Source organism: Lonchura striata, chromosome 7 (assembly GCF_046129695.1).
Source record: "Lonchura striata isolate bLonStr1 chromosome 7, bLonStr1.mat, whole genome shotgun sequence".
NCBI lineage: Eukaryota > Metazoa > Chordata > Aves > Passeriformes > Estrildidae > Lonchura > Lonchura striata.
Genome location: NC_134609.1, coordinates 32302769 through 32325935, shown reverse-complemented (window position 1 = coordinate 32325935; position 23167 = coordinate 32302769). Strand labels below are relative to the sequence as shown.

General features: G+C 34.7%; 1 protein-coding gene across 1 annotated transcript in view; it reads left to right on the top strand.

Annotated features, from left to right (window-relative positions):
- The window catches only part of CFAP46 (cilia and flagella associated protein 46), a 66884-nt gene that overhangs the window by 22995 nt on the left and 20722 nt on the right, over window positions 1-23167 (top strand). The window contains exons 19-39 of the mRNA XM_077784768.1: window positions 898-1108; window positions 1438-1587; window positions 2317-2424; window positions 3988-4169; window positions 5510-5641; window positions 6970-7135; window positions 7865-7949; window positions 8057-8195; window positions 8723-8906; window positions 9318-9481; window positions 11745-11964; window positions 13958-14080; window positions 14464-14613; window positions 14981-15129; window positions 16566-16664; window positions 16945-17074; window positions 17978-18124; window positions 19385-19585; window positions 20755-20861; window positions 21670-21852; window positions 22646-22781. Coding sequence (XP_077640894.1) covers window positions 898-1108; window positions 1438-1587; window positions 2317-2424; window positions 3988-4169; window positions 5510-5641; window positions 6970-7135; window positions 7865-7949; window positions 8057-8195; window positions 8723-8906; window positions 9318-9481; window positions 11745-11964; window positions 13958-14080; window positions 14464-14613; window positions 14981-15129; window positions 16566-16664; window positions 16945-17074; window positions 17978-18124; window positions 19385-19585; window positions 20755-20861; window positions 21670-21852; window positions 22646-22781 — 3166 coding nt within the window. The remainder of the gene's footprint in view (window positions 1-897; window positions 1109-1437; window positions 1588-2316; window positions 2425-3987; window positions 4170-5509; window positions 5642-6969; window positions 7136-7864; window positions 7950-8056; window positions 8196-8722; window positions 8907-9317; window positions 9482-11744; window positions 11965-13957; window positions 14081-14463; window positions 14614-14980; window positions 15130-16565; window positions 16665-16944; window positions 17075-17977; window positions 18125-19384; window positions 19586-20754; window positions 20862-21669; window positions 21853-22645; window positions 22782-23167) is intronic.

Genomic DNA, 23167 nt, shown 5'->3' with positions numbered 1-23167 from the left:
AGCCACGCTAACTTTAGACCAATAAATATTACTTTCTCTTCAGTGTGGAACAGCAACATGTGCATGCAAAATAGCATTTCGTTAAGTTAGTCAGAAAATTGGGAAAATTCTCTTAGACTCTGAATTTGCACAACAGCTCAAAATGCATTTGCTTGCTGTGACTTCTCTGAACTTAAATTATTTTGTAAATGTAATTAATTGCAAATATTTCTAACCAGTGTAAGGTGATTACTACTGGTTCTGAAATAAAGGGAATGTGCTCATTAGTAGACCATGAAAATGGGAACATGGATTCCACAGGTTTAAAGAAATTCTGTTCTGCAGTGAATGCAATGGGAGAATGATCAACCACTGTGGAGCAGATACTTTAGTCAAAGTCTGACTATGGGCAAATTCCTAAATATTTTGGAACTTTGGTGGGAGTGACCTCATCACTAGGGAGAGTAATGACCAGAAGCAAAGATGTCTCTTTTAACAGTACTGGAGAATAAAATAAAAATTTCAGTTTTGTGCAGAAATGAACACCGATAATACATGCTTATTAATTTGGATACTTACATCCATATGTACTAGCAATGATGACCATAAAAAGTATGAAGGGCTTAGATTAGGATACTTTTTAGAAAAGAGTTGCTCTTTTCATATGAGAAAAAGAGAGTGAAAAAAATTGATGTTAACTGAAAATTGATTCTGGGTTTTTTAATTTTAATCATTAGACTGCTTTACCATCAGACAGGTGTTTTTTTTGTTTTTTTTTTTGGTAATATCCATAATTTTGCTTTCTATGAAAAACTAGATTTTCAACTAATGCTTACTTCTTGAAATCAATAACTTTATTCTTGCTTTTTATTTTGATCTGATGCAGTATGCACTTCTGATTTTTGTTTTCTTCTACAGAAGTACTGAAATTTTACTGATGTTATGTAATGCTTTGGCTCGAGGCCTAATTATTTCTTGGATTCCAAAGCCAAAACCTGCTGAGAAGATAAAAGATACAGCAATAGAGAGTAGCAGAAAAGCTGCAGCAAGGAAACAGGAAAAAGCAAATATCATCCAGTCTTTTGCAGTAGATCCAAGTGGACTTCCTGACATCAAAGCTGCCTTAGAGGTGCAAACCCCTAATTTTTTGTAGTTCCCTTTCATTCTGCTGTCATATATTACAGCAGAACAAATTCCTATAAATTCAAGAGTAGAAGTTTTTCAAAGAAAAAGCTACCTTCTTTTACAGGTACACTGCACACTGGAATTCCTTACCAACATGGGGCTGAGGACTGTAACTTCTATTTGTCTTGGGTTGACTTAAAGGAGATGTTGTTAGGCTTACAGATGCATGTGCAATAATCTAATAATAACTAATGGATAGCATGTTCCATACAAGAAACTTTCCACATTCTCCTGTATTTCACTTTTTTTTTTTTTTCTTTTCTTGGTGTTTAGATTTGTGAATTTGCCCTAAATGCAATGACTGCAACCATACCTAATGGAAAAGTCTCTATTGCTGCACAACAACAAATCATTGCTACCTGGGTGAAAGCAAAGCAGTTAAATCAGCAGCAGATCAGACATCAGCCTGGGACTTGGGAGGAGGTATGATTGCCCTGAAATCCTGCATAATGTTGAAACTTCACAAAGAAAAGTTAAATTCATAGATTCATTTAATAATGACTGGAATGATCAAGGTACATTTTCTTCTGTATATTTGATCAAAATGTAAAAAGAAATTTTGTTTGTAGCTCCTAACAGAGCAAATTTTTCACACTGGGCATAGCAGTGAGTCTACATTTCCTAACTCTTCCTTACACTGTTAGCTGCCATGGTGATGTTTGTCATATGATGACTGGTGAGCAAAATTGATTTTGAATTCATAAATGTAAAATAATAAAATGACTGCATTAAAAGTGTTAAGAAAAATCAGCTATATTAATGTCAACATTTACTATGACCTCTTCATATATATAGATTATAGATTTAGTATGTTGGAAAGAAATATTTAATTATTATATTTTTATTTTATAGTGTCTATAAAACTGGAAACCCTCAGTGGCATATGAAATTTACCTTCATTATATTGTTGATATGGGCTTTTAGTGTTGAAACTAGTAGTTCAGAGTTCACAATGTTAATTAAAAATGTATACTAAAAAACAACCATTTTAAGGACACAGTAGAGAACAGCAATTGCTAAAAGCAAATGGAGGCTTTCTATTATTATTAATACTACTATTATTATTATTATTACTATTATATCTCAATAATGTCCTTAATAATATTATCTTGCAAAAAATCTCTGAATGTGATTTGTTTTATTTCTGCTTAGAATAATGATGAAGCACAAAATCCTCTGGCAAGAATTCTTGTTGGTCTGGAAATGTATTCATGTAATGGCTTGGGTCTCATGGATTTCACTGTTCCTAGCTTATCCCAGGTATTTAGGGTTTTTTTATAAGCTCTTAAGTTTTAAGAAATTGTGTACTATTAATTGGATTTCAAATTCAATTTTCAATAGAGTTTAAATTATTTTTGAAACTTTTATTACACTCTTATTTTCTTTAACCAAGAGAACAAATATTTATAACAGGAAGGAGATTTTTGTGAAAGAATAATTTTATTTATCCAAATACCAGCTACCATTAGACTGTAAATATTTGGTTTATACTTATGTTTCTCTAGCAAATTGTTTCAGGAATCATCAGATAAGCATAATGGGTTCAGGTGAATTCTGTACAGAACCATACTTCTAACATTTCATTTTTTTTCTGGAGAAAACTTAATAGAAGCTTAAAGTTGTTTAGGTTAGAAAAGCCCTCTGAGACCATGGAGTCCAACTGTTCCCCCAGCACTGCCAAGGTCACCAAGTGCCACATCCACACGATTTTTAAATTCATCCAGGGATGGGGACTTCCTTTTAGTGAAGGAATTTTCCCAATATCCAACCTAAACCTCCCCTGGTGCAACTTGAGCCTGTTTCATCTTGTCCTGTCACTTGTTACCTGGGAAAAGAGACTGACCCCTCCCTGGTTCCAGCCTCATTTCAGGTAGTTACAGGGAGGTTTGGGTTTGTATTAGAAGCATTCAACATTTCAACAGAAAATTTCATGTTATAGTCAATTCACTTTTGACAGTTGCAAGGTAGAACACAACTACACTTGGGTACTGTTGATTGACTGTCTGAAATAAAACCAGCAGCTTGCCAGGACAATCACGAAACTATTACTAACAATTAGGAACTGGGTCCTTATGAATATATAGGTATCTAATTTAGCTGGTCTACAGATTTATGTGAAATATTAAGAGTTAACTTCAGCTATCACTTCACTGGTGCAGTTTTGTATTGTAGGGTTGTAGTATCATCATTCAGATCAATTCATTAACAACTACCACTACCCTAAAAAGGTGGAACTTTGACATGTACAAAAGAAATGAAAATGAAAATTTAGATCCTGTAATCAAACCATATATGAAACTATCTGTAACTATCTATATATATGTATGTATGTTTAGGTCAGAAAAAACTTCTAAGATTATGGAGCCCAAACTCTCCTAAGCTGCCATATATATATAACAGCATACACAGCAACTACTTATTACAATTACTGATTGTTGCAAAACCACTTCTATATCCCATTCTTAATTTCAGCTTAACTAAAATGGGCTCTGAGTTTTGAAAGTCTTATTCCACTGGTTTTTGAAAGATGACTGAGGACATAGAATAAGTCCTGGCAGACACTTCTGGCCAAAAGGTGTGCACAATTATACCCGGATTGTACACACTATGTTAATCCTTACTACATGGTGAATGAGGCCTCTCAATTGTATATTTTGATTATACTTGTAGCTCTTTCATTTCCTAGATGGCTTTATCATATCACATACTTGTTCCATGCCTAGGTGGGTTGTAAGGAAGATACAGCTATAAGCATGTAATTACTGTAGAAAAAAGCATATAAAGCTCTGAAATTTTAACTTTTTTTTTTTTTTTTAATCCTAGTTACTGGATTTGACTTTAGAGTGCAGTTGGTCAGATTCCTTGATGGAATTGCAGACGCTGACACGACTTACATATTTTGCGTATGTATCACAAGACTATGAAAGAGTGATGACTTGTTCCAAAAGGGTCTTGGAATCAGATGGGAATTTTGTCCTCAACAGAAATATTAAGAAATATGGCATGTAAGTGCATAGAATTTCATATGATATGGTAATATTCTTGAACTTAATTTTGAATTAAGAAGGTAAATTTATCTGGTCACATAACCAAAAAAGGAAGAATATTTTTTCCAAAAAAATTGTGCAGTGACAGCTGAAAACAAAAGGCAGTGGGAGATGCAGATTGTAGCTCTGGACCCCCTTCAGATAGATGAAGCTTGCTATCCAAGGGAATCAGAAGCTTGTATATCTCTGTGTTTGGGTGTCTCCTCAGGAGCGCTGCTGCTCTGAAATTATCTCTGGCAATCATAGTATTTTGATTCTTTTATAATCTCTAAGCAGAAAATAGCTGATTGTACTTCTTTTGGTGGAGCAAATTGCTTTCAGTGCTCATCTGGCTCTAATACCTGAAGAGCAAACCAAGTTATCTTAATATTAAATAGATTGTTTCAGAACTTCACATGAATTCAGAGACTACTTGCTGTACATGTAGCAATCCGCAAGCTGGTGGAAGATGAAATGTTTGACTGCGCAGTCATGAGCTGGCAGCGCTGTTTCCAGAGCGCGGAGCGCAGCGCGTCCCGCTGACGAAGCGCGAGTTGCGCTCGGGCGCTCCGGGGCCGCGCCCGGTTCGCTCCTGCTGTGGGCAGGGCGCCCTCTGGCGGACACAGGCCGCGCCTGCAGGCGGCGCTGCCAGGGCGCGCCCCGCGCCGCTGCGGGCGGCGCTCGGTACCCGACACAGAAAACTCCTGCACATCCTAGTCCTTCTTCGATTACTAAGTCGCTATTAATCAGTAGTATTAACCAGTGGTGTAAATTTATTTGTGTATTAAGTTTTAACTGATTAACTCTGGAACTGAAATCTACATCGTTTTCTTCTACATGTAGTAGAGTAGGATTCATATCAATTTCTCAAGAGCCCTGGGCATACTCTACCAGACACAAGCATGACAAATCCCAAAATAAAGTATCAAAAATTGTCTCATTTTCCTCTGTTTTTAATTGCTTGGTGTATAAGTTTGACTTTAGCCTAATTTTTTTTTTATGTACAATAGTTAAAAATAGGGAAAATTTTACAAATCTATGTTCTTTCCTTGCTGAATATAGGTAATAATTTTTTAAAAATCTGATTTCACTGTTATTTTCATTAGAGGTGTGAAAAAGATATTTTAGTCTACATTTTTAAAAAATATTTCGTTTTTGAAATATTATCTAATTATAAAAGAAAACTCAATAAAAGGATTTGTAACTTCCTAAGCAAAGGACATCTATATATCATCTATATTGAATATGTCATTAATAGGAATTGGTATGATCTTAGCCTGTAAGACTTAGCACTTCTTGAAATATTTGCCTTTATGCAGGCTTGGTAACACAGTGAGACAAGAAATGTTAAGCATTACAGCCTGTATACAAGGAAAGAGCATAATGGAGAATTTGTCTGGAAGAAAAGATCTGCGTGTAGCAGCATCAAAAACTTTTGTTCAGAGTGCCAGGTATGTTTTATGTTGAGAGAAAACTAACATAAAACAGATCTAAAACTTAATTACAGTTTTGGGGATCATCATATTTTCTCCCAAGATGGATAAAAATCAACATAGTTGTGAGCTGAAGTCTTTAACAAAGGATTTGACAAATTTTTGCACTTCAGTAAATTTATCAACTACGTTCCACATAGCTGACCTTGTAGTGTCATAGAATCATACCATCCTCAGAAAGGATCTAGTTCAGACTCCTGCTCAAAGCAGGGCCAGTCCAGGGCTTTATCCAGTCTGGCTTTGAAAATCTCAAGGAATGGAGACACCCAGCTTCTGTGAATAACCTGCTCCACTGAGTGGCTGTACCCATGGAGGCCATTTCTGAACCTTTCTCATTTTAACTTATGCCTATTCTTGCTTGTCCTGCCATTCACCGGGAAGAGCCTGACTGTTGTTTCTCAATAACTTTGTTAGGTTATTGAGAAACTTCCCCTTGTTAGGTCTCCCAGAGCCACCTCTTCAACTAGCCCTCTTCTCAAGGCAAGTGCAGCCCAGTACTGGATCATCTCAGTGGCCCTTTACTGAGCTCCTTGTGGTTTCTCCATGTCCGGCATATACTGGGTGGCCTAGAACTGGATATAGCAGTCTAAATGTGATCTAAAAAGTGCTGTCTAGGGGGTGATCATATTGACAGTTTAAAAAACCTGCTTTTTTAAAAACAGTAGCACTATTCAATTGGTGATTACATTACATCAATCTAAAATTTTTCACCAAAATGCCAAGCTTTTTCTCACTCAGATGAGAACTATGTTGTGTCACAATCTGGAGGATTATTAACTTTTATTAAATCAAAGTATCATTTGCAGAAATATGCTCAAAGCAATTTGAAAGCAGCTAGTGGCATTTGGGGCATATTCTTGTGTTACAGTAGTACTGTACTATGCAAAATCCACAGTATAGTAATAATTTTTATGGTTTTTGGTTTTTTTTAGAATGAGAAATTAATGTAATAGGAAGCCAAAAAAAAGTATATTATTCCAATGAGAACATCTTGAGGAGGTTTCTGCTATTGTTTAAATGAATACTCTTAAACTAAGATTACGTAGAAATACAGTAAAATCATTAATATGTTACTTATTTTTTCCTAGTTCTGCTGAGTGTGTGAAATTGTTTGGTATATAAAAAATGGAAAATTGCTTTTCCATGAAGCTCTTATGCTAAGTCCTCATTGCTGAAGTGATCCATAGATTACATAGCTAAACCCAAATGTTCCTAGAAGTAAAAATTTTTATTATAGCTAAAGTGTGGCTGTTTTCCCTTATAAAGTTCTACTTCCCTTTCTTCAGGCATGCAGGTGAAGCTGGAAATTATTCCCTTGTAATGTTTGCAGCTAGGCACTTTTGGAATGCATGTTTACCTTTGCTAGCCTCACCACATGACAGAGAACAGTTTAAAGAACTTACCACAATTATTCTTAAGAATATTATTAAAGCAGAATCTAAAAACAAACAGGTAAGAATTTCTAATAGGTATTGCTTGTTTTTATTGATTGGTGCTGATGGTAAAGGAACTTAAAGATACCTTTCCTAAGAGGCAAAAGTGACTTATTTGTCATAAACACATTTCTGGTTTCTTACCTGTCATATAATCTTGTTTCTTACCTCACATAATCTTGTATTCCATTTGGTGATTCTTTTGGTTTTGGGCAATTGTCAAACTCACAACAGTTTTCTGCAATGTAATTTGCTTTCTGATTTTCACTGTAGTGTTTCACTTCATTAAACTTGCAAGAAAGAATTTTTAGAAAATATTCAAAACTCAGAAGAAAAGCCACTTCTGGCAAGTATTTCAAATTTTCACAAGTGAAGAGTGGAGCCTGCATTAGGCAGGGGTGTAGGCAGACAGCTCTGTAGGATCTCTGCCAATCTCAGCTGCTCTGAGACTCTCTGAGAGTACTTCAGGATTTAATGTTATTTAATGAGTGATTTAATATTACTAAGTCTCGTTATTTCTGTATTGATTTTGTAGTATAGGACTCACTCTGGAGAAATGCCTGTGGCTTTCATCTGGTCAAGAAACTATTTAAGTTACAGGTTACTATTTATATCAATGATATAGACTGGTTCACTGACAAAACAGAAATTTGATTATACTTAGAGATATATGCAAACTGAAAGACAAAGGTGTTTTTTGTGTTTTGTTTTGGTTTTTTTGTGTTTGTATGTTTGTTTTTTTTTTAAGGAAAAGAAAGATACATGTCCTTTGCATCAGTGGACTACAAAGGATTTTCAAAATACTGGATTATCAGTTGGATGCTTTCTTCCAGGCATGTTCTTCCTTCTGTTGATTTGGTAATAAAAGAAAACCCAGTCTTTTGTAATCATTATTCTAATTATGCAGTATATTAATAAATCATTTGAATGTACTTCAAAGGTACTGAGGAAGATCTGATGTTAAGAACCTCCTTATATGGTCTATTATTCCACATCTATGCTGATAAAGCTGACTGGGAGACAGCACTAAAAGTCCTGGATGAAGCTATTCAAGTTTTGCCTCAGACAAGATACAAACTGTAAGTTGGTTGACTTATTTTTATTAAAATAAGCATTTTGATTTTTAAGAAGTATAAAACTCCGGAGTATTTTTGCATTTTATATGCATTGGGAAAGTATTATGATTACTTTGAAGCAGCCTGTCCTTACAATACAAAACATTCTTGTGTCTTTTCCATGAAAAAGACACACAGGGGCAACGCTTTCTATCATTAATTTGCTAGTAATATTTGTAAGTATAATTTTAAAAAAACTTATACAAAAGCAGTATCTTACTTCCCAAGCAAATAGATGCATGAAATGTGGCTATACAGCAGAAGCTTTAGTTTTCCTAACTGCAAACTCATCTTCACTAAATGGAAACAAAATTTTCTAGGATATTGTTTACATAATCTTACCTGAGTTGGTTTCATGCCCTTTTATGCTAGTTTATAAACTTTGCATCTTTGTACTATACAGATACGAACAAGTATATGTGTCCTACTCACAAAGTAACTTCACAGGTACACATGCAAGTATTTTGTAATTTGTTTGATCTTTTCTCTAGCCTGATTTTCAAACTTATGGCTACAGTGAGGGCAGGATCAGGATGCAATTTTATGACGGCCATTCAGAAAGTCAGTCATGAAAGTGAAGATTACTTGTCACAGATGTGGCGACACTTGGTGACAGTCTCCAGAAGTATTGTTGGACAGTTAAGCTGTTTTCAAAATGCGATCATTGCTTTGCAGGTTTGTTAGTTCTTACTGCTTGTTCCCATGCTGATAGAATAGAACTGCAAGTTCCTGATTGGGTAGGGAGGCCATATATTTGGCCATTGCCTTTTATAATTTAGAGATTACTCTTCAGTAGGAAAATTCTCTATGGTTGAATCTTTATATACGGTAAAATTGTAGTTGAGTTCTGTCAAAGAAAAATGTCTGAGAATAACAAGTGGTTTTAATAAAATGAAGATTTAACTCATAGTGGACTTTTCTGTTACATTCTGTTTATCATAATTCTGATTATGTGATGACAATAAAACTGCTTGATGTCAAATTATTATTTTTTGCTTCTTTTAAGACTACATGAAACTTTAGAATATAATTTTGATGGTTTAAATAAACAAATACCAATTAACTCCCCCTTTATTACTTTTATAGAAACAAGAAGATGAATGGCAGAGAGTTGATTACCTGATGGAATTTGCTGAATGCTTATATTGTAATCAGTTTCCCCTCAATGATGCTATTAAACCTCTGGAGTGGGCAGTAGATCTTCTGCTTTGTATGAAATTCCCTATGCAATCCTCACAAGAGGAAGGTATGTAATGGGTGTTTCTCCTTCAGAGCAATTTCTCAGCAGGATACACAAGTGAGATTTTAAATATGCAGCTTAGTTATCAGAAGGAAAGGCACAAGCTTGCTTGTATTTTCTCATGCACTTACTGTCATTTATTCAATGCAAGTTCAGTATATCTGTGAATTCTGTGTTATGCTGTGGAGAATTATCCTCAGTCTTTTGATATAATATGATACTGCTCCCCTCTGACACAGGGATTCTTGACATGTGAGATGCTACCAGAAAACAGTGCTGGACAGTGTTTCAAGTGAATTCTCATGGAGGGACAGATGAAATTGGAAGGAAATAGCTTCTATGCCAAGATTTGGGTACCTAAGTCCATTACCTTTTCCTTGGCTTTATCTTAGCATTAATTTTTCAAAAATGACCTTCAAAGGGATGTATGGCTTCAAGAACTTTGTAACTGTAAAAATTCTTTACTCCTTTCACACAAATATCCACTTGTACTGGTGTGACCTTGATGACTTATTTGGATAAGATGCGCCAATATTTGTTTGGGAAAAGAAGTATCTGATTTCTGGAACCATACTGTCCTGTGTGGCATGATTTGCTCTGCTGGGTTTTATTTTGTGTGGATAGATGACATAGATCAGACAAGTACTTCTGGTGTTTTCATTGAGAAAGATAAATATGCAGGGTCTCTATCACACAGTTGATTAGTAACAGTAGCAACATACTGTTCATACTTTTCTGTTAGTGGTTTTTTTAAAAGTCCTGTGGTGATTTAAGTTTTCACAGAATTCACAGAATTGGATGGAAGAGACCTTCAAGATCATCAAGTCCAACCCATGCCCAAACACCTCAACTAAGCATGACACTGAGTGCCACATCCAGTCTTTTTTTAAACACATTCAGGGATGGTGACTCCACCACCTTCCCAGGCAGGCCATTCTAGAACTTTATCACCCTTTCTGTAAGAACTTTTTCCTAATATCCAACCTATATTTTCCTTGGTGCAGCTTGAGGCTGTGTCCTCTGGTTCTGTCAGTGCTGCCTGGAGAAAGAGACCAACCACACCTGAGCACAGCCACCTTTCAGGGGATTGTAGAGAGTAATAAGGTCACCTGTGAGTCTCCTTTTCTCCAGGCTGAACATGCCTAGTTCCCTCAGTCGTTCCTCACAGGACTTGTGTTCCAAGCCCCTCATCAGCCTCACTGCCTCCTCTGGACACACTCGAGTGTCAAAATGTCCTTCCCAAACTGAGGGGAAAGAACTGGACATGGCACTTGAAGTGTGGCTTTACCAGTGCCGAGTACAGGGAGAGAATGACCTCCCTGCTCCTGCTGGCCACCCTGTTCTTGACACAGGCCAGGAGCCATTGGCCTCCTTGGCCACCAGGGCACACTGCTGGCTCATGTCCAGCCGCTATTGACCAGTGCCCCCAGGTCCCTCTCTGCCTGGGCACAGAGCAGCCACACCGTCCCCAGCCTAGAGCGTTGCAGGGGCTTATTGTGGCCAAAATGCAGGACTGGGCACTTGGACTTGTTAAACTTCATCCCATTAGACTCTGCCCATCCTTCCAACCATTCCAGGTCTCCCTGCAGAGCCCTCTGACCTTCCAACAGATGGACACACACTCCCAGCTTAGTGTCATCTGCAGATTTACTAATGAAAGGCTCAATCCTCTCATCCATGTCATCAATGAAAATATTGAACAGAGCTGGCTCAGCACAGAGCCCTGAGGGACACCACTGGTGACTGTCCCCAGCTGGACACAGCACCACTCACCACCATCATGGCCATACCGGCTGGCCATCCAGCCAGTTCTGAACACAGCCAAGAGAGCTTTTTTTATTAGTTCTGTAATCCAACCAGTTTCACCAGTTTGCTTATGATTACTATCCTTATACCACTTAAGTTTCAAGAAAATCTTTGCAAAGATCTTAATGGAAACTCAAGTAATGTAATAAGGGAAATTAGATTCAAATATAAAACAGCCCAGGTTGGAAGGAACCTCAAAAGATCGTCTCGTCCAGCCTTTTGCAGATTTAATTTCTCTATCAGGCTTACATAATTTATTATACAGAACTGTTACACTGTCTATTGAAAACACGGCACAAGTAGCATTGCATCACTTTAACAAGAACATCTTTAGCAGATAGATTTCCATTTTTCTTTTTTTCCTCTAAATATTTGCATTTTCAATTCAGAAATTTTAACTTTTAAATACATGTTTTCAATGCTGTCACTGTGAGCATGTGTTTGCTGTTTTTTTTTTTAACAGAAAGCAATGCTATACCAAAATTTTTGCTTATAGAAAATACTAAGGTGGACAGTGGAGCAAATGGTACCATGCCCCAGATGAATTTGGAAGATTTGAGCAATATTAAACAACTGGAAGCTTTGTTTAGAGCACAGACATTAATGGCTTTATTTTCTGGTCATGGTTCTTCTTTTCATCAGCAGCACTGTTTGATGGCATATGCCTGTATCATCCGTATCTGGCAGGTGAGATCATATGAAATTATATGTTGTGCTGTGTTATTATAATGTGGCCAGTATATTTCACATTTCCTTGTATAATTATGGTAGCAGTTATTCATTTGGTGTTTAACTTTGCCCTTAGAGTTTTCTGTTTTATGGTGCAGTTAGTGTATTTTCTCAGGTTTAAGGATTAAACAAGAAAATTGTTTCTCTCAGGAAAATGGAGAAGAAACATTAAGGATAAAAGCAGTGGGCCATGGTTTCTCAGGCGTCTGTTCATATTTTTTATGCTATAGGTTCTCAAATTTTGTATTCTCAGTAGTGGCAGAATACATACTGAAGACATTTCTGGCGGTTCTGAAGGTGAACCTTCATGAAATTGAATCTAAAGGACTATAATTTGACTGAAAGGGATTGTAGAGGCTGGCAGTGTTCACTGATTGATTTCTCTAATTACTTTTTCATAGTTAGAGCACTTCAAATCAATCAAATTTACTTCACTTCTCATAGATATGCCCAATTGAAATGGCTATTCAGAATCACAGCAACGATCATAGGAAAATAATTATATGTTGAGTAGAGTAAATATTTGAAGGGACTAAATATGTACTTGATAATAGTAATGCAACAAATCATTTTAGGAACAGTCTCAGTTGGGACCTACCAAGTAGATTGGTAAGCTATGACTTGTGTATAATTTTATTCCAATTAGAAGTGAAAGCTGGCAATTTGCTACCACTTAATTGTGGTAATTATGAGCAAGAATTTAAAATAAAATAAAAATCAGTTTAACATGTGATGTGAAACAGGAATTTGCAAAATAAAAATAGAATATTGATGTTTTCAGATTTACACAAGCATAGCTTTTAATATCCAGCCCTTGACTGTGCATCTTTCTAGGGGAAAAAACTAGCTGAAAAGAGTACTACTGTTTGAATAAGCTATTAAAACTAAGAGTTAATGCTGCCATCAGTGCCAGTTGTAAGATAATGGTAGTAATTCTAAGAATCATATTAACAGCTGAACAGTATTGTGAGAAAAGGAATAACAATGTGGTATTAAAGGAATTAAAGTGGTACAGTATACCTTGTTTTGGCTTTACAAAGTAAAGCCGACCTGACTGCAGACATCCACTTAAAAGCAGGCTCTTTAGTGTTAGGATTCCATAAATAACTCAGTAGAAGATCTTAAAACATTCTCTGAAAAAATCAGATGCCTCTGACTTTTTAAAAATATGATACCTTTAATTTGAAATTTAAATTTGTTTTGTGTATCTAACATTATTTTTTGATTCATATTTTGTATTTTACTCTTGATTCCTCCAGCAAAACGTATTAGTCTTCTCAAATTAATGTGGCTTTTGGTTTTATTTTTGTTGCTGCTTTTGGTTGGTTTCTGTTTGTTTGGTTTTGGTTTTGTTGTTGTTGGGTTTTTTTGTTTCTTTTTAATTTTAGGTAAGATTAGAATCTTGCTTGTACAGAGAAAGTTTTGATTTATTCTTTTGTATGCTTAAATATTTAGAAATTTCTTTTATATAATATTCAGTATTAGCATTGTAAAAGACTGACCCAGAAAGAGTACAGAGTGATTCTGCCATCTTGCAGATTACTTCCTTGTAAAATTCATCCCTTGTAGAAAATTAAGCTAGTTAGACTAATAGTTTGGGAAAAAAAAAAAAAAAAGGGCTTTTGCAACCATAAACGTTAAAGAAAAGTAGTAGTAGTATTTATCCCAGGGATGATCTTGTCTTTTGACAGTTCTGCTGCTTAATTGCATTGTCATGATCATCCTAAATGCTTGTGCAAAAAACTCAAGCATCCAGGAGTCTCTGAGATTGCTATTTATTGCTATTTTACTAAAGAAAACTGTTATGCAAGCAGAATATGATATGCAACAATTGTTAATAGTTGTAGATAGTGACTTGCAGTGGATAATAACTATTACTGGAAACTGAGATTATTATTGTTATTAATATTGCAGATTGAAAATAATTAACCATAATTATTTGATTATCTAGGTGTCATTGTCTGCATCAGGGATTATTACAAAAGCATTCTCAAAGACTTCACAACATACAAGTCCTCAGAAAGTGCAGTCAAAAACTCCTAAGAAAGACAAGGACAAAAAGAAAGAGAAACAAGTAAGACCCACTTTTCAGTGGAATTAAAACAGCTCTCTGTTTCTAAGAGATGTTTCCCTGGGCTCATTTGGTGAATAGTTCAGATGCTTTACTGTACCAACTCTCATAACCTGGGAAGAATTTCTGTGTGAATCTGTGGATCATTCCTTCACTCTTGATCATAGTCTTGACAGGTCATGAATTTACAAATACTTTTTCTTTTGTTTGTTGCCTTGGTTAAGATGCTGCTGTTTTGCAAAACCCAGTCTAGAGATCCAAAATCCACCCCAAACCTGACAAAACTTCAAAGGACATTAAGTAAATGTATTCATTTTTTTAGCTGAACATTTAATACCAATAGGATTGTTAATTTGATTTCATAAGTGGTCTTGTTTTTATTATAGGTTGAAGTTTCTAAATGGAGAGAATCAGTTGACACATTACCAGCAAATGTGGAAGAATGGGCCCAGTATGACTGTCCCAATGAAATCAGATATACTTTTAAACAGAAAAGAAATAGTTATGGTATTCACTGGGATAATTTCCCAAAGCCGGTAAGAATACTCCTTAAAAATCTAGAGCATTTACTATTTAGGAGAAAATCAGAGAAAATGGATTCATTTTAGTTTTACTTTACTTTTTCTGTCTGTATATTTTCAGACAGCTGTCCCAAATACTTTTGTATTGCAGTATTCATTAATACTTCAAGAGGTGTTAGCCTGTCTTCTGCATGCTGAAATGAAGTTAACTTAGAGAAGACATTTACCAGCTTTCTGTGTACCTTGCTGCTCTTTCAGCTAGAAAATGTCTTTCTGTTTTTTTCAGGTTTATTTTGGAACTGAAGATGTAATCATTAATTTAAAATTTATTTTCTACAAAATTATGTTTATACTGACTGAATTTTAAAAAATTTCTTTTCAGACTTGCACTTTGTATTTTATGGACCTTTTATCAAAAGAACTACAGAAAATTTTTTGCCCCCACTTAATTCTTCCAGTCTTTCAGCTAGCTGAAGTTATTGCTAGTGAAGTTCTGGAATGTAGAAGTCTGTCTGATCTCTATCACCTTCGGTTTGTATCCTTTATTTATTTTAAATAAACTGAATGGAGTAGATAATCCATTAATATTTCACCAAGTAGTAACAAGACTTTTTGTGACTTACTCTTTTTTATATTTGTAATGGATTTTTATTTATTTTCCTTTCTTTTTTATGCATTTAATAGAATTTTGGTGAATAGATCTGTGGGATTCAAGCCATTGAATTTATTATTATGAAAAAGGATTTCCCATATGGAAAGCATATGAGATTATGAAGCCATGCCACATTCATATGAAAAATTTTTGAAATGCCTTATTATCATCTAAAGGAAAAAAGCAAAGTCAAAAATTTAAGTTTCTATGCAAGTTTTATCTATTAAGTATTCAAAAGGCAGACTCCCTATTTGCATCAAAAATAAATTCTCCACCATAAGGGCACAAAGAAATTGCCCTGATAAGTGCATTTTTAGAGAGATTTGTCTTTGTGACCAAAATTATGTTATTTTTTATGGATGATAACCCCTAAAAGTTTTGATTTAAAAGTATTTAATATGCATATAATGGAAAATTCCTGCTGTTTTAGTTAAAACATTTTATCATGCTTTTTTGATAGGTATTAAATAATATCTGCTTAATAAGTACCAGTCATAAGTAATAATTGTTTGCTTATTTTCTGATGGTTCCTGAAATACCACATAATGAATCTTTAAAATGCCTGAAACTGATCCCAACAAGCAGAATAGATGTTCTTGTATACAAATATATGTGTTTCTCTGCCAATTGATTATTAAGTTTCTTTCTTACAAGACTGAAGGGGCTTTCTGGTAGGAAATTATTTTCAGCCAAGATTTGCCAGACAATTTTTTTTTTTTTTTGATTCCTCAAGATTTGTGTTTATTTCTCAAGATTTGTGTTTATTTCATTTATTTCATGGCATTTTCTATATATGACCTGATGTCAATATATGATTAGACAGATATGTAGGAATATATTACTCTTTAATCAGGACAGAAAAGTAGGTTAGCACATACACATTGAGGGGCAGGGTGGAGGTGGTTGCATGCTATTGTGAGACCATATAAATATTTTCATACTTTTAGTACATAATCTTTGTCATTAAGTTGGAGTGATACAGGTTTGATGGACTAGACTGGAGCAAGTGTTCAAGGTCAAATTGGTGGAGTTCGGAGCAAGGGTGCAAGGGCATCTTTCACAAAGATCATCTAAAGATAAGATATCTTTAGAAGCTCCTTCCAGTCCAAACCATTCTTTGATTCTGTGACCTCTATCCATGGGTAATTTCCCCTGTTTTTATTTAAAATCTTTGTTATTGCCAGCATTAATCAAAACACGAGAAGGTAGGATTGACAAATGGGGAATGTGTGCTATGTATATATAATGTGCTTATATGAAGCAACATATGAAGGATTTGGATTGCTTCTTAAACATTTCTTCTTTTTATTTGTAGAATTGCCCTGATATGCTCAGATTTAAAACTGAGTCAGGCATCTGTGTATCATGAGAAAGCTGCTGGAGAAGTATACATTAGTGAATTAGAACAAGCAATGTATGTATTTTCACTGCTGAGGTGGTATTTATTTGGGACTGTTTTCCCTACAGTTGATAAGTAGTTGGAGGAAAATAGTAAAAAAAATAAACTTGGAACACACCTTTGGTATATTAGCTGTGCCCTAAAATTCTGTGCATGTTTGGTTAGTGTTTATCTACAGAGTAGTATATGGTAAAGATTCCTAACACACTAATACTTCATTATGAAATTCTTTTTCAAATATACTTGATATTTACAAAGTATATTACAAATATACTTTTTCATTCTTGTGATTTAGGTGTAGGCAAGAGATTGCACTGAAGAAAGAAAAAAACATGTGCGTGAACACAGAAGGAAGAAAATTACTGTTTGAAAATTCTCAGCCTAATGGTAGTAGGAATGAGAATATCCTCACTTCAAATGAAAAGGTTTTTATTTCTACTTCAGTTTCTATACTAAGCTGCTCTTCCCCCTTTTTAAATGCAATTGCTAGTTTGTTTTTAGATAATACTTAAGAAATACATGAACACAAAAATAATTAAAAATGCATGCTACCTAAATTTTGCTAGGAATCATCTGAAGCTGAGGTTTGCCTGGTATATTATTTATATCAGGAAAACCAAGATTGGAATCTTGATTCATACAAAGTAAAACTACTTTCCTACGAATGCATTTGGGGACCAATGCAAATGGATTAAAAAACTGAGAAGAAAAAAAAGATACTGTATTCAGCCTTGGTTCCATTTCTTCTCTTCTTTCTCCATTACATTAGCATGTACTGTTTTGCTTCTGCTTACATATTGTTTTGAGGGCATGCAAGTATTTCAGTTTTGTCTTTCCTGTCTCTTTTTTAGGAAGATAATTGCCTTACTGGTTTTTTAACTCTTACCTGGACTTTGCTCTTTATTATGGCAATGCTGTCTGGTTTTGTCATCACACTATTTTGCTCTCCTTGTATATTTTTTTCATACTTGTGCATTGTTGTTCCAATTACTAATCCCTCTCAAGTCACCTCTTTTAGCTCTTGTAAATAGTATTCCTCTTTTAGTTTTAGTTATTACCCAAAATCAGCTTTGTGACAGCAGCATATCTGAAGTAGTTAATCTGACATACAGTTAATTTAAATAGTATCTACTTACTGGCTCAATGTCTTTTGAGGATTGTAAAATCCAAATCTCATAAACTGCCTGTTGTACTTGTAATATAATGTTAAATTTTGAAGTTAGAAAATCCAAATACAGCTGAGGTGTGGGATATCATAGTTAACAACTTGTATTCTGTCTAGGTTTTTTGACATTTATGAAGATGTAACACTTCTTTAATTTTTTCAGGGTTTTGAGGTAAATGCAGAAACAGGAAAAGGACTGAGTGCACTTTCTTTCCCTCACTTGTGGGTTGAAAAAGCTGAAGTACTAATTCAGCTAGGCTTGTATCAACCAGCAAGGCTTCTGCTTTCGGAGGCCCATGCTGCAACTCAGGTACAATACAAATTAAATAGAAACAGAAACACTAATGACATGTGTTATTATGTTCCTTTAGATGCAGTTATTCCTCAGAATAATAATAATCAAACTGCAAAGCCAAGCCTTTTCCCACCACCCCAAACCAAATTTTTATTACATTTCAACATATATAATATGTACATAAAACCATGGCATTTCAGTCCAACTTTATGGGAGTTGTCTGAAGGTTATATAAATTTCTGAAGTAGTGGCAGCATGTCTGTCTGCTTTGCAGTGGCCTTGGAAGATATAGATATATTTCAATCTTGTTTGTTTAAATAGGTGGGAAAAGTTCAAGGCTTGTTCAGAAGAGAGAGAGCGAGCATCTAGCCCTATCCTCTCAATATTTTGATAATTTGAAAGTCTGATTATTTAATTTTGAGCTTCATTACGGATTTACTGCTATGTTTTGATAAAACTGAAATTATTTCCTAGAATTCTGGCAGATCTGAAATAAGTATCCATATGTTCCACCTAACAGATCCACCTTATCTCATTATTATGAAGGATTACACATTTCAGATATTTTCCCTACATCTAACATTTTCCACTTCAGCCATGTGCTTTATTAAAAAAGTTTTTAAAATTTAATTATTGCAGTAAAACCTTTACTTAAAAAATGTAATTGATATCATGTTATTTTGTGTAATATTTTTTATCCTGTAAGAAAAGATGGCCTATGTAAATTTAATACAATCATGACTACTTTGAATAACAATATATGAATGATATTCATGAATAATACATACTCCTTTATAAAGCATTAATTAAGCATTCTATATTGAGGAAAGTTCAAAATACATTAAGGAGGACAGTAATTTTAATTATGCAATTCGTCAATATTATCCTGTATGTCTGTAGGCTAGTACACAAATATTACACAATATTTGTAGTGTAAAGCAACATTGAGAGTTCACTGGATCTCTATCTGTACAGTTAACAAAAAAAATCTTTCATCATCACATTTCTTCATCAGATGCTGACAAACACTAGCAGATATATACATACTAAATCATAGCAGAAAAATAGCTTTTTTGACTGTGAAATAGAAGGTACAGGAGCAGAAAGAAATATGAAGTAGATGTACCATAAGGAATAACTAAGAAATTCAGCAGATACTTGGGAGCGTAGCACTTGCTTTTTATTTCTTTAAGGTTAGTCTAAAATATGGACAGACAAAAATATGAACAGCAGTAGTGGATTTTTAGTATATAGATCATATCTCTTTCTTTCTAGGAATTGAGGGCCCTATCTGATATGTCAAGGTGCTTGTATTTACTTGCTGTGTTGGCTAACCTGGAAAGAAACCACAGACAAGCTAAAGCACTCCTTGAGAAAGCACAGCTTCTAGGAGGAGATGAACAATTTTGGTATAACAGTACTCTTAGTCTAACAGAAGCAATTCTAGAGGAAGGCGGGGAAGGAAAGCAGAGCACGGTAAGGAAATTTTTTTGGTTTGGAGATTGTGGTTTGGGGTTTTTTTCAGCAATGGTCTCTCAGTGAAATATTATAGCCTTTATATTTCAATAAAAGCAAAATTAGTTGTTAAATGCAGTTAATGTTGTTTTCTCTGAGCATTTAAGAAATATTAATTACAGATTCCAAACAGATGCTGGCCACTTGGAATGAGATTCTACCCACAGAAATTTAGGATGTTTTTATGATAAACTGTATGTTCTCCTATTGGAATAAAACCAGTTATAATCTAGTATGTATGACTAAATCCAAGAGAGCTGATTGTCTTAATGAGATCTCTTTTGTATTCAGACAGTTCTGTTTACACTGGTGTATTTTTTTTCATATTCGATAAAAATAAAACCTTTCAGTATTATTTTTTTAATGCTTTTCCTTCCCAAGTATTTAAAATAGTTTTACAAATACTATTTCTAGATTCTGGAAGATATTTCTGTAACAATTTTTTTTCCTGAAACCATATAACATCAAAATATCCATTTACTGTTAAACCCTTAACTTTCATGAGTTTCTGCATGAATAGTCTTATGTCTGTGATGATCTAACCTATCTTGATAAACTGTGCAAGGCTGTGTCATGTAGAGGGATTATTTTGATTTTGACTAAACTGCTATTTGCTGTCTTTTGCTATGTACCTCCAAGATTAATCTGGCTCCATCTTCTCTCCTTGTATGTACGTGCACCATTCACGTAATCATCAAAGCATCTAAGCATGATCATGACACAGAGAGGAGGACACAGACTTAAGCTGTGCCAAGGGAAATTTGGGCTGGATATTAAGAAAAAGTTTTTTATGGAAAGAGTGATCAAGTACTGGAATGGCCTACCTGGGGAGGTGGTGGAGTCACCATCCTTGGATGTGTTTAAAACAAGCCTGGATGTGGCACTGGGTGCCAGGGTTTAGTTGAGGTGTTGGGGATGGGTTGGACTCAATGACCTTGAAGGTTTCTTCCAACCCAGTGATTCTGTGATTTTGTAACTCAAACTTTCTAGATTTATTTACAGTTTTCAAGAGCCAGCCATCCTGGGGATAATTAACATGTTCTGTACAAAATGTAAGCTATCTAAATGAATGTTTATTATTGTTGTAGACATTTAAAATAGAATTATGAAAATTCTGGTGTTGCCTGCAGGCTTGTGAGATACTGGAACATACTGTAAGTGTGCTTCAATCTACTTTATTGAAGAGACCTGGTAGGCAATCAGAATTGGGTTTTATGATTGCATCCCTTGAAGCCAGGTAAGCTGTCTTTTCTCTAAAATATGCCTTGCTTCTAAAATGCAGCTACATTGCAAATATATGTACTTTTTACAATGCTGTCTTATTTTAGTATGCCAAATTCTGTGGATTCTCAAATATATTTGTTCTGAGTAATTTGTATGGTGGTTTGGTCTTTTAAAGTTTAAATTTCTTTCCAAATTTCTGTATTTCCTTCTCAAATGCTTGCATGTAGCCCTACTGCCTGTTATGTTGGTAAACTAGACACCACAACCTATTGTGCATAGCTTGCAGTACAGGTTACCTAAAGGCACAATGTGTATTTGCCTGTGCAGTGGTATCTATTTGAACACTCCCACAATGCTACTGCTGTCTACAGTCTTCAGTTCTCAACATGAACCAAGAAGTCTGTTCATGTTGAAACTAAACAATGATTTCAGTTCCACTGAAATTCAAGCACAGAGACCTTACAGCGTGTTGGCAAAGGGGAGAAGTATACAACAGTTACACACCTGTCTCTTTCCATAAATGGGAAGATTTTCTGTTAGAAAAGGAAGACTCTTATCAGTCTTCTCAGTTCATCTGTACTTAGAAGACTGATTAGGAGTAAGATGGAAGAATTAGATACATGGAACAAGTGATACCTCTTCTCTAATCTCAAAATATAATATTTGGGTTTTTTCAGAATTACTATAATTTGTAAAACACACAATTGTGGTGCTTTTTGTAGACTTCTTAGAATTTAAAGGAAGGCAGAGAGAAATATGTCTGTTCTCAAAAGCACGCTGTGCTTTCTGACTGCTATCTTGTATTTAATTTTTATTTCTAGAAAAACACTTATTCAGATACATTTGGCCCAGGATCATATGACAATTGATGCCAGTTCTGCTCAGTTGCCACACATTATACAGGAATACTACAATAAATTAGTTCAAGTTGAGAAGGACTTTCTTCATCATGGGCATAAAAACTACAGTGCTGAAATACTGCTGGAACGTGCAAATATTTGTAGGTAAGACTATACCTCTATACCTCTACTGAAAAATTTTGTTTAGGATAAACTAGTCCATGAAGTGTCTTGTTTACTTTTTATAGTCTAATTAAGATGGAAAAGAGCAGATAACATACTTAGGTTTTATATATTAGTGCTAGATGTCTGTTTGCGATCCTCATGTGTTCAAAATGGGAATAAAAAATTGTTTTCATTGAAGGCAGAGTTCTCTTTTGTTCTCTTTTGAGGTCAAAGCAAAGTATTAGGGTCTCAAGTCAGATTTTTGACTTCCCATTTGTAGATGTATTTTAGCAGCCATGCCAATCATTCTCTAGTATTTACAGGCTTTTACAATTCCTACTGTTGAAATGTTTTTCTAGACACTGCTGCAATAGTAAAAGTGCAAAACATGGTATGCTTGCAATCCCAGCTGTTTGCAGGGCACCCATTAAAACAACTGAAATATGTTTTGTACCTGGTACACTGCCATTGTGTTTCTGCTAAATACATAATCTAGAATATGATCTGCCTTTCTTCTCTTTGTGTCTTGGCATCTTCTTGCACTGCAGCAGTACAGCTCTAAGAATAAGACCTTGGAAAAAGAACTTATAAGGGTTCACTTATTCTATTTGTACATTTCAAAAACACACATACAAATTTAATCTTTTTTTATCTATAATTAATCGATTTGACCTATTAATTAATAGATTAATTTTAAATTATATATGCTCAACAGTGTTGATACCATAAAAATAAGAACTTTCTTGTCTTAGTTCTTTTGAGTTTATGGTGTTGTTTTGGTTTTTTTTTTCAGGATGACTGCCAAGCAGGAAAAGAACAAAAGAAACAAACACAGTCACTATCTAGATGCTTATAACTTAGCTCAGAGAGCTGTATCCAAAACAGAGGAAGTATTTAATAACATTTGTAGTTTATTTGCATTGAATGAGGTATTGAATTTTTTTACCTTAACAGTGGAAAGGAAACCCAGTTTAGTCATAATGTTCACTCATTCTTGGATAATCTCATTTGGAGCTCCCAGGATTTATCTTCTTGTAATGATAAACATTCTTTGTATATAGAAGGAAAAAATGAATGACAAAAGAATTTACAGTTGAAAAAGACATGAAGAGAAGATTTGTTTGGTCTTTGTCAAGTTTATTTAATTTTGGCATTTATCTAATACTACAAAAGTAAAATGTATAAACTTTTTGATTGAAATACCTTGAAACTTTAAAATTCCTCAAAATGTGTTTCTTCTCAGAAAAAAAACAAAATGTCTTCACAAAACATTATAAAGTCTGTCTTCAAAATAGTGTATTTTGGGTAATGAAAG